Source organism: Otolemur garnettii, unplaced genomic scaffold (assembly GCF_000181295.1).
Source record: "Otolemur garnettii isolate 467f Iridium unplaced genomic scaffold, OtoGar3 scaffold00105, whole genome shotgun sequence".
Classification (NCBI taxonomy): Eukaryota; Metazoa; Chordata; class Mammalia; order Primates; family Galagidae; genus Otolemur; species Otolemur garnettii.
In genome coordinates, this window is record NW_003852500.1 from 1,909,823 (window position 1) to 1,924,448 (window position 14,626).

Consider the following 14,626-nt stretch of genomic DNA (forward strand, 5'->3'; position numbering starts at 1 on the left):
GTGTATGTGGCTGGCACCTTAGCCACTTGAGCCACAGGGGCCGAGCCAGTGGGTGGGTTTTTAAAGTCACTACAAATGGCTGTGTTACACTATCTAGAGACTCACCAAACATAATATAATAGTGTGATTTTCCATTCAGGTTCTTCTGATCCACATCTGCTGGGAAGACCTTAATGTAGCCCCCTCCGCAGTCCATCTTCTGCTCATGTTTCACTGTGTATTGAATGACCAGGGTCTTCCCTTTATTGCTGAATGGTTTGAATCGTGCAGAGATAGCGTAGAATCGGCCATTCTGAGTGGTTTGCAGACCTTTAAACAAAAACCACTCATGAAGGGTTAGGAATGACACTGTACTCTGTAATGCAGGGAAGTTAAACCGATGCACTTGCCTTACCCCCAACAGTAAATGTCCTAATCATTTTCACTGATCCGGTGCCCACTTTATACACTAGTACACAATGGGCACACTGCTAATGGGCTCTCTGCTTGCACAGAACTTCTATTTCATGCACCTGGATGTTTTGTGCTTAATATACCTCTGTTATGTTTTAAGTTACAAAAATGCTTCAACTTTGAATGACAAATAGACAATTACTGTAAAAAGGTTAATTTTGCCTTCCTTCATATTCCATGGGGTGGGAATATAGAATGAAGCTTGTGTAGCAACAGAATGAAAAACGAAACTCTCAGCTCAGCATCTATAGCTCAGCGGCTAGGGTGCCAGCCACATACACTGGAGGTGGTGGGTTCAAACCCAGCCTGGGCTTGCCAAACAACAATGAGAACTACAACCAAAAAATAGCTGGGTGTTGTGGTAGGCGCCTATAGTCCCAGCTACTTGGGAGGCTGGGGCAAGAGAATTGCTTAAGCCCAAGAGTTTGAGGTTGCTATGAGCTGTGACACCACAGCACTCTACTGAGGGCAACATAGGGAGACTCTGTCTCAAAAAAAAAAAAAAAAAGAAAGAAAAGAAAAGAAACTCTTCTTTTCTAAAAGAAGTTCTCACTCTATTGCCTGGGCTAGAGTGCACTGGTGTCATCCTAGTTCACAGCATCCTAGTTCACATCTCAAATTGCTAGGCTCAGGTGATCCTCCTGCCTCAGCCTCCCTAAGTGCTGGGATTACAGGAGTGAGCCACTACACCCAGTCTTTGCTGCTTCTCTTCTCATCCTAAAATAGCTACTTAAGGGACACAACAGAGAACATGCCTGAAAAGTGACAGTGCTTCACTGCACTGGTGTCACCTTTGAGGTGCTCCCATTTCACGGAGCTTAGGATCCTCTGCTGTGAAATGGGAGCTACAGCCATAGCTCTTTTAATGAACACACCACTCTTTCTGTCATACACTCACTCATCTCACTTCAACAACCTCCTTTCCTAGTAACCAGGAGGCTCAATCCCAAATTTTTTGCTTATACTCAGCATGTCAGACAAACCTGAAGTTAGAACCATTCTTATAACTTACCTGATGGAATCATAAGTGAACTTAGCATTTTGTGTTCATGAGTCCATCCTTTTTTTTCTTTTGAGACAGAGTCTTACTATGTCCCTCGGTAGAGTGCCATGGTGTCACAGCTCACAGCAACCTCCAGTTCTTGGGCTTAAGTGATTGTCTTGGCTCACCCTCTCAAGTAGCTGGGACTACAACCCCTCACCACAACACTGGCTATTTTTTGGTTGCAGTTGTCATTGTTGTTTAGCAGGCCTGGGCTGAGTTCAAACCTGCCAGCTTTGGTGCATGTGGCTGGTGCTGAGTCTTTTTTTTTTTTTTTTTTTTGAGATGGGGTCTCCTGTAACTCAGGATAAAGTGTAGTGGCATCATAATAGCTCATGCTAGCCTCAAATTCCTAGGCTGGGCTCCAGTCTCCCCAGCAGCTAGGACTATAGGCATATACTACCACATTTAGCTATTTTTTTTTTGTTTTTGCAGTTTTTGGCGGGGGCTGGGTTTGAACCTGCCACCTCTGGTATATGGGGTCGGCACCTTACTCCTTTGAGCCACAGGCACTGCCCTTAACTAATTTTAGACTTTTTTTTTTTTTAATAGAAACAGGGTCTCACTATGTTGTTCAAGCTGTCCTCAAATTCCTGGCCTCAAGTGATCCTCCTGCCTCAGCTTCCTAAAGTGCTGAAATTACAGGTGTAAGCCACTGCACCTGGCTAGTTCTCTTCGTACTATAACCTACTGAATAACATCATCAATGCACTTGGCATTTTATAACCATGTGTGCAGACCAGAACTCATGGGTGAACTCCCTACTACCTTACCTCTCTTTTCCCTACTCTTCACTTACCCCTCCGTTTCTCGGGGGATCCACAACTCTTTTCCCTCCCTTTCCCTTCCCTCTAGGAATTACCCAGGCAATTCCTAAGGCTATCTGATTCTCTACCTCCTCTGCATCTCACCACCCTCCTTTGTACCCCCATTCTCTTTCACCACTTCCCATCTCTGTCTAATCAAATTCAGGTCATCTTCCCATTCATGGCTCCTATGTCATGGTCCCAGAAAATCATAAGCAAGGTACCATATTAACTGGTGTCCCCAGAGCCTTGCCCACATATACTCTCTGTAGACATGTGGTAAAGAAGAGACAAAATATACAAAATCTCAGAATTTCAAACTGAAGAAAAGAAAATTATTGTGGGCAGGAAGACTCTTAAAGACTGTAAATGGAAAGTACTGTCTTTGGATAAATTTCATGGAATGATCTGTTTATTTTCACTCCATTTTTGTCATTTTTACCAACTATTTGGGTCAAATTTTATTTTATGAAACAATGCATACAGGAGCAAAAGCCAGAGGCTACTATACTTAGGGGAACATTGGTGCAACAGGCCTAATCGAGGTTGAGTGGAAGGTGGTAACAAGCAAAACTTTTTCTGTAAGGCCCAATAGAAAATACAGTTCAGCCTTGAACAGCAGAGGTTTGAACTGCACAGATCCACTTTTACATGAATGTTCTTTCCTTTTTTTTTTCTTTTTTCTTTGAGATAAGTTTCACTCTCTTGCCCTGGGTAGAGTGCTATGACATCATAGCTCACAGCAACCTCAAACTCCTGGGCTCTAGTCATCCTCTTGCCTCAGCCTCCTGAGTAGCTGGGACTACAGGTGCCTGCCACAACGTCTGGCTAGTTTTCCTATTTTTTGTAGAGATGGGGGGGGTCTCACTCCTGTTTAGGCTGGTCTTGAACTCCTGAGCTCAAGAAATCCACCCACCTTGGCCTCCCAGAGTGCTAGGATTACAGGTGTGAGCCATTGCGCCTGGCCCAGATTTTTTTATAATCAAAGATGTATTGAGTGTACCTGGCTCTCCTGCCGCCCCTTGTCTCTCCCACCTCTGTTATCCCTGAGACAGCAAGACCAATCCTTCCTCTTTCTCCTCTTCTTCAGTCTACTCAACGTGAAGGTGACTAGGATTAAGACCTTTGTTAAGATCCACTTCTGCTGGGTGCAGTGGCTCATACCTCTAATCCTAGCACTCTGGGAGGCCGAGGTGGGTGGAATGCCCTGAGCTCACGGGTTCCAGACCAGCCTGAGCAAGAGTGAGACCCCATCTCTAAAAATAGCTGGGCATTGTGGTTGGGTGCCTAAAGTCCCAGCTACTGGGGAGGCTGAGGCAAAAGAATTGCTTGAGCCTAAGAGTTGGAAGTCTCTGTGAGCTAAGACACCACAGCACTGTACCAAGGGTGACAAGGTAGAAAAAAAGATCCACTTCTACTTAATGAGTACTAAATATATTGTCTGTTCCTTATGATTTTGTTAGTAACAATTTTTTTAGTTATTGTAAGAATATAGCATATTATATATATATATATATATATAGCATAAAAAATATGTGTTCATTGACTGTATTATTGGTATGGCTTCTGGTCAGCAGTGGTGAATGAATAGTTAAGTTCTGGGGCAAAGTTACAGGAGGATTTCTGGCTACAAGGGAGTCAGTGCCCCTACTCCTCAAGTTGTTCAAGGGTCAACTGTATTTTTAGACTTGGTAGGCCATATGCTCTCTGTCCCAACCACTCTACCCTGCCACATGCAATATGTAAATGGAGCTGGGTTCCAATAAAACTTTATTTATGAACACTAAACTTTCACATGCTTCACTGAATTTTATATAACTTTTTTTTTTTTTTTTGAGACAGAGCCTCAAGCTATCCCCCCTGGGTAGAGTGCCAGGGCATCACACTCACAGCAACCTCCAACTCCTGGGCTCAAGTGAGTCTCCTGCCTCAGCCTCCCAAGTAGCTGGGACTACAGGTGCCCGCCACAACGCCTGGCCATTTTTTGGTTGCAGCCATCATTGTTGTTTGGCGCGTCCGGCCTGGGGATTCGAACCCGCCACCTTAGGTGTATGTGGCTTATGCCTTAGCCGCTTGAGCCACAGGCACCGAGCTGAATTTTATATAATTTTTACAGTTTCATAAAATACTATTTCCCTTTTGATTTTTTATCCCAACAAGTAAAAAAACTTAAAAAACTATTCGCAGCTTGCTGGCTGTACATTAAAAAAGGTTTGTTCGGCTCGGCGCCTATAGCTCAACCGGCTAAAGCGCCAGCCACGTACACCTAAGGTGGCGGGTTCGAATCCCCAGCCCGGATCCGCCAAACAACAATGACGGCTGCAACCAAAAAAAAAAAATAGCCGGGCGTTGTGGCGGGCGCCTGTGGTCCCAGCTACTTGGGAGGCGGAGGCAGGAGACTCGCTTGAGCCCAGGAGTTGGAGGTTGCTGTGAGCTGTAATGCCACGGCACGCTACCCAGGGGGAGAGCTTGAGGCTCTGTCTCAAAAAAAAAAAAAAAAAAAAAAAAGGTTTGTTCACCTTTTGATCATCAGACATGAGAAGCCAGAATAGAGGTCATCTGGTAAGTCAAGAGGTTACTGACTTGGAAAAGGGTGGAGGCACTCAGAGAATTTGCTTTGGGGAGGAAAACTGAAAATGTTACTTATCTTGATCTGCCTGTACAGATGTAAAAATATGTTTACCCCCTATATGGTAAGTACTCTTTCACCTTTTCCCCTTTGTGGGTCAGGACCTTCAGATTCCCAAACTCATTTGATTAGGGCTTATAAAGTGATCTTGGGCAATAAAGAAAAAAAACAACAAAGACTGTACTTTTGCCCTAGGATCCTCTGCCGTGAAATGGGAGTAAGAAAATGTTAGGATGGCTGGGCGCCCATAGCTCAGTGGGCGCCAGCCACATGCTGCGGGGCTGGTGGGTGGGTGAGACCCCGGTCCCGGCCTGCTAAAACAAAACAAAACAAAAATAGCCAGGCGTTGTGGCTGGGCACCTGTAGTCCCAGCTACTAGGGAGGCTGAGGCAAGAGAATCGTTTGAACCCAGGAGTTTGAGGTTGCTGTGAACTATGATGCCACTACACTCTACTGAGGGCACAAAGTGAGACGCTTGTCTCAGTTAAAAAAATAAAAAAGTGTTAGGGTGTGCTACGAATACGTCGGGTTGCTAGGGAAGTTTAACATTTGATTTTCTCCTGATTCTACACTAACCTTTGTCTTTCTCTATATGACCATAAAATTTCCCGGACGAGAGTTTAAAATGCCCAAATCGGGAGTCATTGGTGGACGGAACCCATCGGTTTCTCCAGCGCTCTGTGGAGGGAAACAACACCGGTTAGAGATGAAAATTGTTAGAGTCCAGAGGAGGATGAGGGGGGCCCTTAAGGCTTCGCTCCTGCAGACCCCGCAGGGTGGGGCCTGGGGATAACAGCGACTCTAGCTATCTGGAAATATGGGGTGGGGTGGCTTATACCCCCGCCACCACGGGCGCGTCCCCTTCACCTCCGTCTAGAAATTCCTCCTGGAAGTAGACGGTAGCCAGAGCCACCCGCAGCACGCAGATGGCCCAGACTGGAGCGCCAGCCCCAGCCATAAGGTTGCGCGCCAAGCTGCCTCTGGTAAATCGCCCCTTTGCTCCTGGCTGTCTGGGAGGCTCGGGGAGCCCACACCAGAACTACAACTCCCGTCACACCACGCGATTATGACCTGAGGCACCATTGGTCCCAGGCGCGCGGTGCACGCCGGGCCCGCCCTTGAACTACCGCTCCCGTGACGCCCAGCGATTGTGACCTGAGGCACCATTGGTCCCCAGGGCGCGATGTGTGCCGGGAAGTGTAGTATCTTCTGCTCTGGCGCGGTTGCCAAGGGCAACGGTCCCCTGGTGGCATGAGCGCCTAGCTTGGAGTGCGGTGGCGGCCTCCGCTACCGCCTCAGCTGATGGACAACGTGGGAGAAGGAGAGCTGCAGAGCTGGTGTGGTGGCGACCGGGCGGGACGCTCGAGCTCGCGAGAGGGGATGCCCGGAAATGGGGGTGGAGGGAGCTCCGGGCTCTGGGCAAGTCGGGCGGCGGGAGTGCGGTCCCGCGCCTCAGCTTCCCCATCTGGGGACCGCATTCCAGCGTGTTTTCTTCGAGGCCTTTAAAAGCTGAATAGTCTGAGGGGCGCCAGTGTTTTCAGTTTGTTTTGTTTATTTTTAAGAACTTGATTGAGGTATCATTTGCGTATCGTACTATTCGCCACTTTTAAGTGTACAACTCTGTTCTTTTTAGTAAATTTACAAAGTTGTGCAACTGTCGCCACGATCTTGATTTAGAACTTCCCATGACCCAACGAGATACCTCCCAAACCCAGGCAATGACGGATCTTTCTGGATCTAGATTTGCATTTTCTGGGCGATTCTGACAAATGGAATAGTGGTAGTGTGGTGTTTGGGTCAGGCTACTTTCCCTTAATATATGTTTGAGATTCTTGCATCCAGGGATGTTTCCTTTATTGGTGAATAGTATTCCACTTTAGGGACAGACCATAGTTCTTCATTCATTCACTAGTTAATGGACATTTGGATTGTTTCCACTTTTTGTCTATTATGAATAATAACTGTTATGAAGATTTGCATTCATTTTCATTTCTCTTGGGCCACATAGGAATAGAATTTCTGGATCATATGGTAAATTCTATGTCTGACTTTTTGAGGAACCACCAAACTGTTTTCCATATGGCAGCTGCACCATTTTACAATCCCCCAACAGCTTATGATGTTTCTTTACAATTTCTTTACATCCTTGCCAACAATTGTTACCTGTATCTTTCATTGTAGCCATCTCAGGGGATGTGAAAGGGTATCTCATTGTGGTTTTAGTTTGCATCTCCATTTTTTTCTTTGTTTGTTTTGATGTGGGGCCTTACTCTGTTGCTGGGGCTAGAATGCCGGAGTATCATCATAACTTACTGCAACTTCAAACTTCTGGACTCAAGTGATCCTCCTGCCTCTGCCTCCCAAGTAGCTGGGATTACAGGCGTGTACCACCATGCCTGGATAATTTTTCTATTTTTGGTAGAGATAGGGTCTCATTCTTAGGCTGTTCTTGAACTCCTGGCCTCAAGCAATCCTCCTACCTTGGCCTCCCAAAGTTCAAGGATTACAGGAATGAGCCACTGTGCCTGGCCTGCGTCTCCTTAATGGCTAGTGATGTTGAACATCTTTTCATGTGCTTATTGGTTATTCATATATATATTTTTGTGTGTGTTAAATAACTTCACATCTTTTGCCCATTGGTTTATTTTAAACTATGTGTTTAAAAATAAATACATATATTTATATATAGTGGTAAAATATACCTAACATCAAATTTTCTTCCTTAACCATTTTTCCATTGATTTATTTTTAATTGATATGTAGTAGTTATACATAGTTTGGGGATATGTGTAATGCTTTGATACCTGTATACATTGCATAATGCTTATATCAGTGTAACTGGGATATCTATCAACACATTTACTTTTCTTTGTTGGGAACATTACAATTCTTCTAGATATCTTGAAATACATAGTAAATTATTTTTAGCTATAATTTTTCTGCCATACTATTGAACACTAGAATTTATTCCTTCTACCTAACTGTATTTTTGTACTCCTTAACCAACTTCTCTTCTGTTGGCTTATTTTTAAACCTAGGGAAACTTTCAGAGTTAGAAGAAGTTTCAGGAAAACTACATTGGTAATCAGATCTTCCCTCTAATACACAGAGTGGGCTGAGTCACCTCCTGAGCATTGGCTACAAACAATTAACAAAGGTAGTTCTTGCAGTTCTTCCAGTGTTGTATATGTGTGAAGCACTGTGTTCTAGGGAACAGAAGTTCACCACATCTTTACAGTTAAAAGGTACCCTATTATGCAGATGATTCAAATACTGCCGTTACTGTCGTTAATTTTTTTTTTTAAGAGACACTGTCTCTTTTTTTTTATCTGTTTTTGGCCAGGGCTAGGTTTGAACTCACCACCTCCAGCATATGGGACCGGCGCCCTACCCTTTTGAGCCATGCTGTCTCGGGTGGCGCCTGTGGCTCAGAGGGGTAGGGCGCCGGCCCCATATGCCAGAGGTGGTGGGTTCAAACCCAGCCCCGGCCAAAAACTGCAAAAAAAAAAAAAAAAGACAGGGTCTCACTCTGTTGACCAGGCTGGAATGCAGTGGCACAATCATAGCTCATTGTCCTGAACTCCTGGTCTCAAGAAATCCTCCTGCCTCAGCCTCTCAAGTAGCTAGGACTACAGGTGTATGCCACTAAGCCTGGCTAATTTTTGTTTTTTTGAGACAGAGTCTCACTCTGTCTCATATATCTGGCTAGTTTTAGTAGAGAAGGTGGTCTCACTCTGGCTCAGGCTACTCTTGAACTCCTGAGCTCAAGCAAGCAATCTACCCACCTCAGCCTCCTAGAGGGCTGAAATTATAGGCATGAGCCACTGTGCCCGGTTGCCAGCTGATTTAAAAAAATTTTTTTTGTAGAGACAGAGTTTCACTGTGTTATTCAAGCTGGTCTCAAACTCCTGGCCTTAAGCAATCCTCCTAGCTTGGCCTCTCAAAATGCTGGGAGTACAGGGTGAACTATCATACCAGCTTGTACAGAATCTTAAGAGTTGGGTTAAATACTCTTTTTCCTTGCATAAATCATTTGAGCTCTGCTTTGAAAGTCATAAAAGATAAAGGGGGGTAGACAGAAAATAAAAATATAAGACCTCTAGTTAAATTCCAATTTCAGATAAATAACTAATAATTTTTTACTATAAAAGCATTTAGAACATACTTTTTATTTTATTTTATTTTATTTTTTTTTTTTCTTAAGAGGCAGAGTCTCACTTTATCACCCTTGGTAGAGTGCCATGGTGTCACAGCTCACAGCAACCTTCAACTCCTGGACTTAAGTGATTCTCTTGCCTCAGCCTTCCAAGTAGCTGGGACTATAGGCATCTGCCACAATGCCTGGCTATTTTTTTGTTGTTGTTGCAGTTTGGCCTGGGCCAGGTTCGAACCTGCTACGCTCGGTATATGGGGCCTGTGCCCTACCCATTGAGCCACAGGTGCCACCCTAGAACATAATTTTTAGTGAAAAGGTACTTGATATATACTTATATTTAAAAAATTGGCTGGGCGCAGTACCTCAAGGCTATAATCACAGTATTTGGGGAGGCTAAGGTAGGAGGACTGCTTAAGCCCAAGAGTTGGAAGCTACAGCAACCTATGATAGTGCCACTGCAATTAGTTTGGGTGAGAGAGTGAAACTCAGTCTCTCAAAAAAAAAGAAAGTCTGGCCCTTCTACCCAGAAAAATGTCCATCAGCATATGCACATAACATGTGGCATTCATTTGGCATAGGGGTGGGGTGGGTAGTTTCTGTCTGTAGCCTACTTCCATCCAGGGCAACAGTATGTGTTTTCATGTCTCTGTGTCAGCATTTTTTTAGCATTTTAAAAAATCTAGTCTGAAATCCAAATCAATAAAATATTTTTTAATCAAGATATGTGGGGCGGTACCCACATATGTGGGTGTGGCTCAGTGAGTAGGGCGCCAGCCCCATATACCAAGGGTAGCAGGTTCAAACTTGGCCCTGGCCAAACTGCAACAAAAAGATAGCCAGGTGTTGTTGCAGGCGCCTGTAGTCCCAGCTACTCAGGAGGCTGAGGCAAGAGAATTGCCTAAGCCCAAGAGCTGGAGGTTGCTGTGAGCTGTGATGCCATGGCACTCTACTAAGGACGTCAAAGTGAGACTCTTGTCTCTAAAAAAAAAAAAGAAAAAGAAAAAAAAGATATGTACATTTTTTTTAAGATACAGTGCCCTTGCTTACTTAATGGACTACAGTTAGTGTAATCATAACTTTTACATACAATAGGAAACCAAAAAGTTTGTGATATTGGTAATAATTGCTTTACTGTAATATTTGCTATATTGCAGTAGTCTAGAGCCAAATGTACTGTACATCTGAGGCATCCTTGCAGGTTGTGGTTTTTTGTTTATTTTTGTTTTGGTTTGGTTTTTTAGATAGAGTCTCACTCTGTCCTCCAGGTTAGAGTACAGTGACATCATCATCATCTCACTGCAGCCTCAAACCCTTGGGCTCAAGCAGTTCTCCTACCTCAGCCTCCCAAATAGCTGAGACTACAGCTATGTGCTACTATGCCTAGCTAATTTTTTTATTTTTTGTAGAGGCAGTCTCACTCTTGCTCAGGCTGGTCTCAAACTCGTAGCCTCAAGTGATCCTCCTGCCTCAGCCTCCCAGAGTGCTAGGATTACAGGTGTGAGCCACTGCACCTTACCAGAAGTTGTGTTTTGACAGCTCTCTGTTAGAGAGCTGAAGGCCCTTGGTAAAGGAGGACCCCCACTATGGGGTAGGGCTTGAGAGCAGGGGTTAGGGGATGAATGCAGGCAGGAGAGTGGGGACTTTGGAATCAGACTCGAGCTTTGAATTTGGCTCAAGTACTTACCAGTCGGGTGACCTTGACCAGTGACCATATCTGTGAGGGCTTTCATTTCTTCTACCTCCTGAGGGGCATGACAGTAACCAACTCACAGCGTTGAGTTTCTGTGAGGATTAAATGAGAACATAATACAAGCACTGAGCAGAGTGCTAAAACGTGTGGCCAGGGCAGGAGAAGTGCTGGCTGTTGTGTTTTTTTTTTTTTTTTTTTGAGACAGAGCCTCAAGCTGTCCCCCTGGGTAGAGTGCCATGGCTTCACTGCTCATAGCAACCTCCAACTCCTGGGCTCAAGTGAGTCTCCTGCCTCAGCCTCCCAAGTAGCTGGGACCACAGGCGCCTACCACAATGCCCGGCTATTTTTTGGTTGCAGCTGTCATTTGGCCGTTCCACGCTGGATTCGAACCCGCCACCTTAGTTGTATGTGGCTGGCGCCTTAGCCACTTGAGCCACAGGCACCGAGCCACTGGCTGTTGTGTTTAAGTATAACATGTCTCATATAAGACCTGGCATTGAATTCAGTAAGTGGTACCAAGTGTCTAGTTATTTTCATTGTCATCTTTGGGCTTAAAGGGAAGGCTATGGATAGGCTACAAAGAGCAGTGTGATCTTTAGCTAGGTAGGAGCCGTTGAATGCAAAATACCAACGTTGTTTTCATTTTCTCCCTAGAATGGCTTTAGCAAGAAAAGCCAGCCGTCCAGTGTACGATATATTTGGTGATTTCAGTGATATTTCCTTAGACGATTCAAAGATGGAAGAAATCAGAAACTTGAAAATTGATAGAAGTCTTACCAAAATAGCACCTGGCCATGGTAGATTTCTAAAAAGAAACCAAAATATGGATGAAAAACACTTACTCCTGAATGAGAACACTCTCTTGGGAAGTGGGCCCAGGCTTGCCTCAGGTAGACCCCCAACCACTGCCTCGAAGGTCAGAGCAAATGCTGCGCTCATGAAGCTAGCTCAGATAGAAACTAAAATCATGAGTCGGAAGGTACAGATTAATTTGTCTGACACTGACTCTGACTCGAAGACCACTGATGCCAGTCTTCTAAAGATAGCAGATGAAATGCCCCCAAAGAGAACAGTTGAACTTTCTTCACAGAATATAGGAAAAACTTCCCAGAAACAAGCCAGTGAACTTCCTGTGGCCAAGAGTAATGCACAGAATTTGAAGATTAGTAGGTTTCTAAAGAAAAAAAACCCACCTGTTGAAAATAAATTCCCTGAAGTACCTGTTGGGAAAGAGAGGACACCTGAAACACCCAAACACAAAGAGCCTTCTAGAAAATTTGATTTTCCAGACAGTGATGAAGAGGATATGAAAACATTGCTGGGAAGCTTGATGGAATCTTCTAGACCTGAAAAAACAGCTATAAATCAAGGCTTCACCAGCACTCAAGTAAGCAAGAAAGAACAAATAAAACTATCCTCAGTAAAGTTTTAATTTGTTAATTTTTAACAAAGCCATAGCATTTACTGCTAACATGAGGGACTGTCTTGGACACATTGGGAGGTTTCATAATATCTGTAACTTGTAACTGTATATGCCACAGGACAACATTGTGTGTAGATTGCACACCAGCAGTGATCATTCCATTGGTGATCCATGTCTGTATATCAGAGGCACCATTGAAAGGTGATATTTCTTTCTGTTTTTAAAAAAAATTAAGGTGAAATTTATATAACAAATTAACCTCTTTGAAGTGCACAATTCAGTAGCATTTAGTACACTCACAATGTTGTGCAACCAACACTTCTATTTGGTTTTGGAACATTTCCATCATCCCAGAAGGAGAGCCTGTCCCCGTTAGCAGTTGTTGGGGTCCTGCCCTGAGAGCAGCATCCCCTGAGACCTGTGGAAAACAGCGGTGATCAATGGAAGAAATATAAAGTTAGGAGCGATGGTAAAGAAAAACAAGAGACAGAGTAGAATTAAAAGTGGGAGCTCAGTGGTCCATTGCCCGTCATGGGATTCCGGCAATGGCCCAGAGTGTTTGGTCCACTCTGATTTAATTGAAGTCTATTTGCCCTGAGGGTAAGATGAGGGAGAGAACAAAGACATCAGCAGTTTCTCGGTTTGATCATATCAGCTCCTGTTGTTATTAGTATTGGCCTTAAAGGTAGCCTTCAATAATCTGAAATCTGAGCCTTGTATTGGGAGAGCCTCCTGCTTGAGGTCATACACACAGATTTCTATGAAGGTGTTAAGTTCCACTAGTTCTCTATGGAGTAAAATGCCACCAGCGTTAAATCTCCTTAGGGATTGGTGGGAGGGAGGCATTTTCCTCCCATCACCACTACAGAAGATTTTCCTCTGCTATGAGGGATATAAACTCTTCTGCCCATATCTCAGAGCTGGAGCTACTTACTGCCTTGGTCTCTGCCCCAGACAAATGCAAATCTCCACAATGGGTATCTCCTTTGCCTGTTTAATGGGCAGGAAAAGCCCTAGAAGATGTATCTTTTCTAGGAGTTGCCATAATCTCTTCTATGGCCATTACCTTCCTCAGAGTGCTCAGTGCACTATATACCCAACAGGCTAGAATTTCAGAAAAGGCAAGAAGCTTGCTAGCAATGGCTAGCTTAAATGTAAACTAGCTGACTTTTTTTTGTTCCAACTCACTCAGTTTGGTTTTTAGTTTTCCTTTTTTTCTGGGGGTGCTTTCCTTTGCCAAGAATGGGGTCTTTGGTCCCCATTCTCCCTGCAAGCAGTCACTCATTCCTCTTCCCTCACCCACTGGAAACCACAATCTGCTTTCTATTCCTATGGATTTGCTTGTTCTGGACATTTCTATAAATGGAATCACATAGGATGTGACTTGGCTTTTATGTCTGATGTCTTTCACTCAGCATCATTTTTTTTTTTTTTTTTGAGACAGAGCCTCAAGCTGTCACCCTGGGTAGAGTGCCGTGACATAATAGCTCACAGCAACCTCCAACTCCTGGGCTTAAGCGATTCTCTTGCCTCAGCCTCTCAGGTATCTGGGACTACAGGCGCCTGCCACAATGCCTGGCTATTTTTTTGGTTGCAGCCGTCATTGTTGTTTGGCAGGATTTGAACCCACCAGCTCAGGTGTATGTGGCTGGCGCCTTAGCTGCTTGAACCACAGGCGCCGAGCCAGCATCATGTTTTTGAAGTTCATCCATGTTGTTGGAGGTGTCAATAGTTTTTCTCTTTTCATAGCTGAGTAATATTTCTTTGTGTGATGGACCACATTTTGTTTACCCTTTTCTCAGCTGGTGGATATTTGAGTTGTTTCCTCCTTTTGGTTGTGACTAGTGCTGCTATGAACATTTATGGGAATCTTTCATGATACCACTTACCAGTGGTGCTGACTACTATGAACATTTGTGTCTAAGTACATATTTGCGTCCATATTTTCAGTTCTTTTGGGTGTATTACTAGCAGTGGAATTGTTAGGTCATATGCTGATTCTATGTTTAACTTGATGGGAGACCACCAAATTTTTCCACAGTAGCTGCACCATCTTACATTTCCCCCTGCAATACATGAGGGTTCCAGCCAGGCACGGTAGCTCATGCCTATAATCCTAGCACTCTGGGAGGCTGAGGAGGGTGGATTGCTTGAGGTCATGAGTTTGGGACCAGCCTGAGCAAAAGCAAGACACGCCTCCCCCCCCCCAATAAAATAGAAAAACAGGCAAGAGGATTGCTTGAGCTCAAGTTGGAGGTTGCAGTGAGCTATGATGCCATGGCACTCTACCCAGGGCAACAGCTTGAGACTTTATCTTAAAAAAAAAGAAAGAGGGTTCCGATTTCTCCACAATCTCACCAACACAACTCTTCTCTTCTCTTCTCTCTTCTCTTGCCTTTTACTTGTTTTGCCTTTCCTTTTTTTTTT

At 44.3% G+C, this 14,626-nt stretch overlaps 2 protein-coding genes across 2 annotated transcripts in view; one reads left to right on the forward strand and one right to left on the reverse strand.

Annotated features, from left to right (window-relative positions):
- CALR3 (calreticulin 3) overlaps positions 1-5,888 on the reverse strand; it is a 26,969-nt gene extending 21,081 nt beyond the window's left edge. The window contains exons 1-3 of the mRNA XM_003796527.2: positions 5,798-5,888; positions 5,507-5,608; positions 106-309 (exon numbers count right to left, since the gene is read on the reverse strand). Coding sequence (XP_003796575.1) covers positions 106-309; positions 5,507-5,608; positions 5,798-5,888 — 397 coding nt within the window. The remainder of the gene's footprint in view (positions 1-105; positions 310-5,506; positions 5,609-5,797) is intronic.
- Positions 5,889-6,252: 364 nt separating this feature from the next.
- CUNH19orf44 (chromosome unknown C19orf44 homolog) overlaps positions 6,253-14,626 on the forward strand; it is a 23,986-nt gene continuing 15,612 nt past the window's right edge. Inside the window, exons 1-3 of the mRNA XM_003796528.3 lie at positions 6,253-6,267; positions 7,969-8,087; positions 11,431-12,196. Of these exons, the coding sequence (XP_003796576.1) occupies positions 11,432-12,196 (765 nt within the window). The 5' untranslated portion in view covers positions 6,253-6,267; positions 7,969-8,087; position 11,431. The remainder of the gene's footprint in view (positions 6,268-7,968; positions 8,088-11,430; positions 12,197-14,626) is intronic.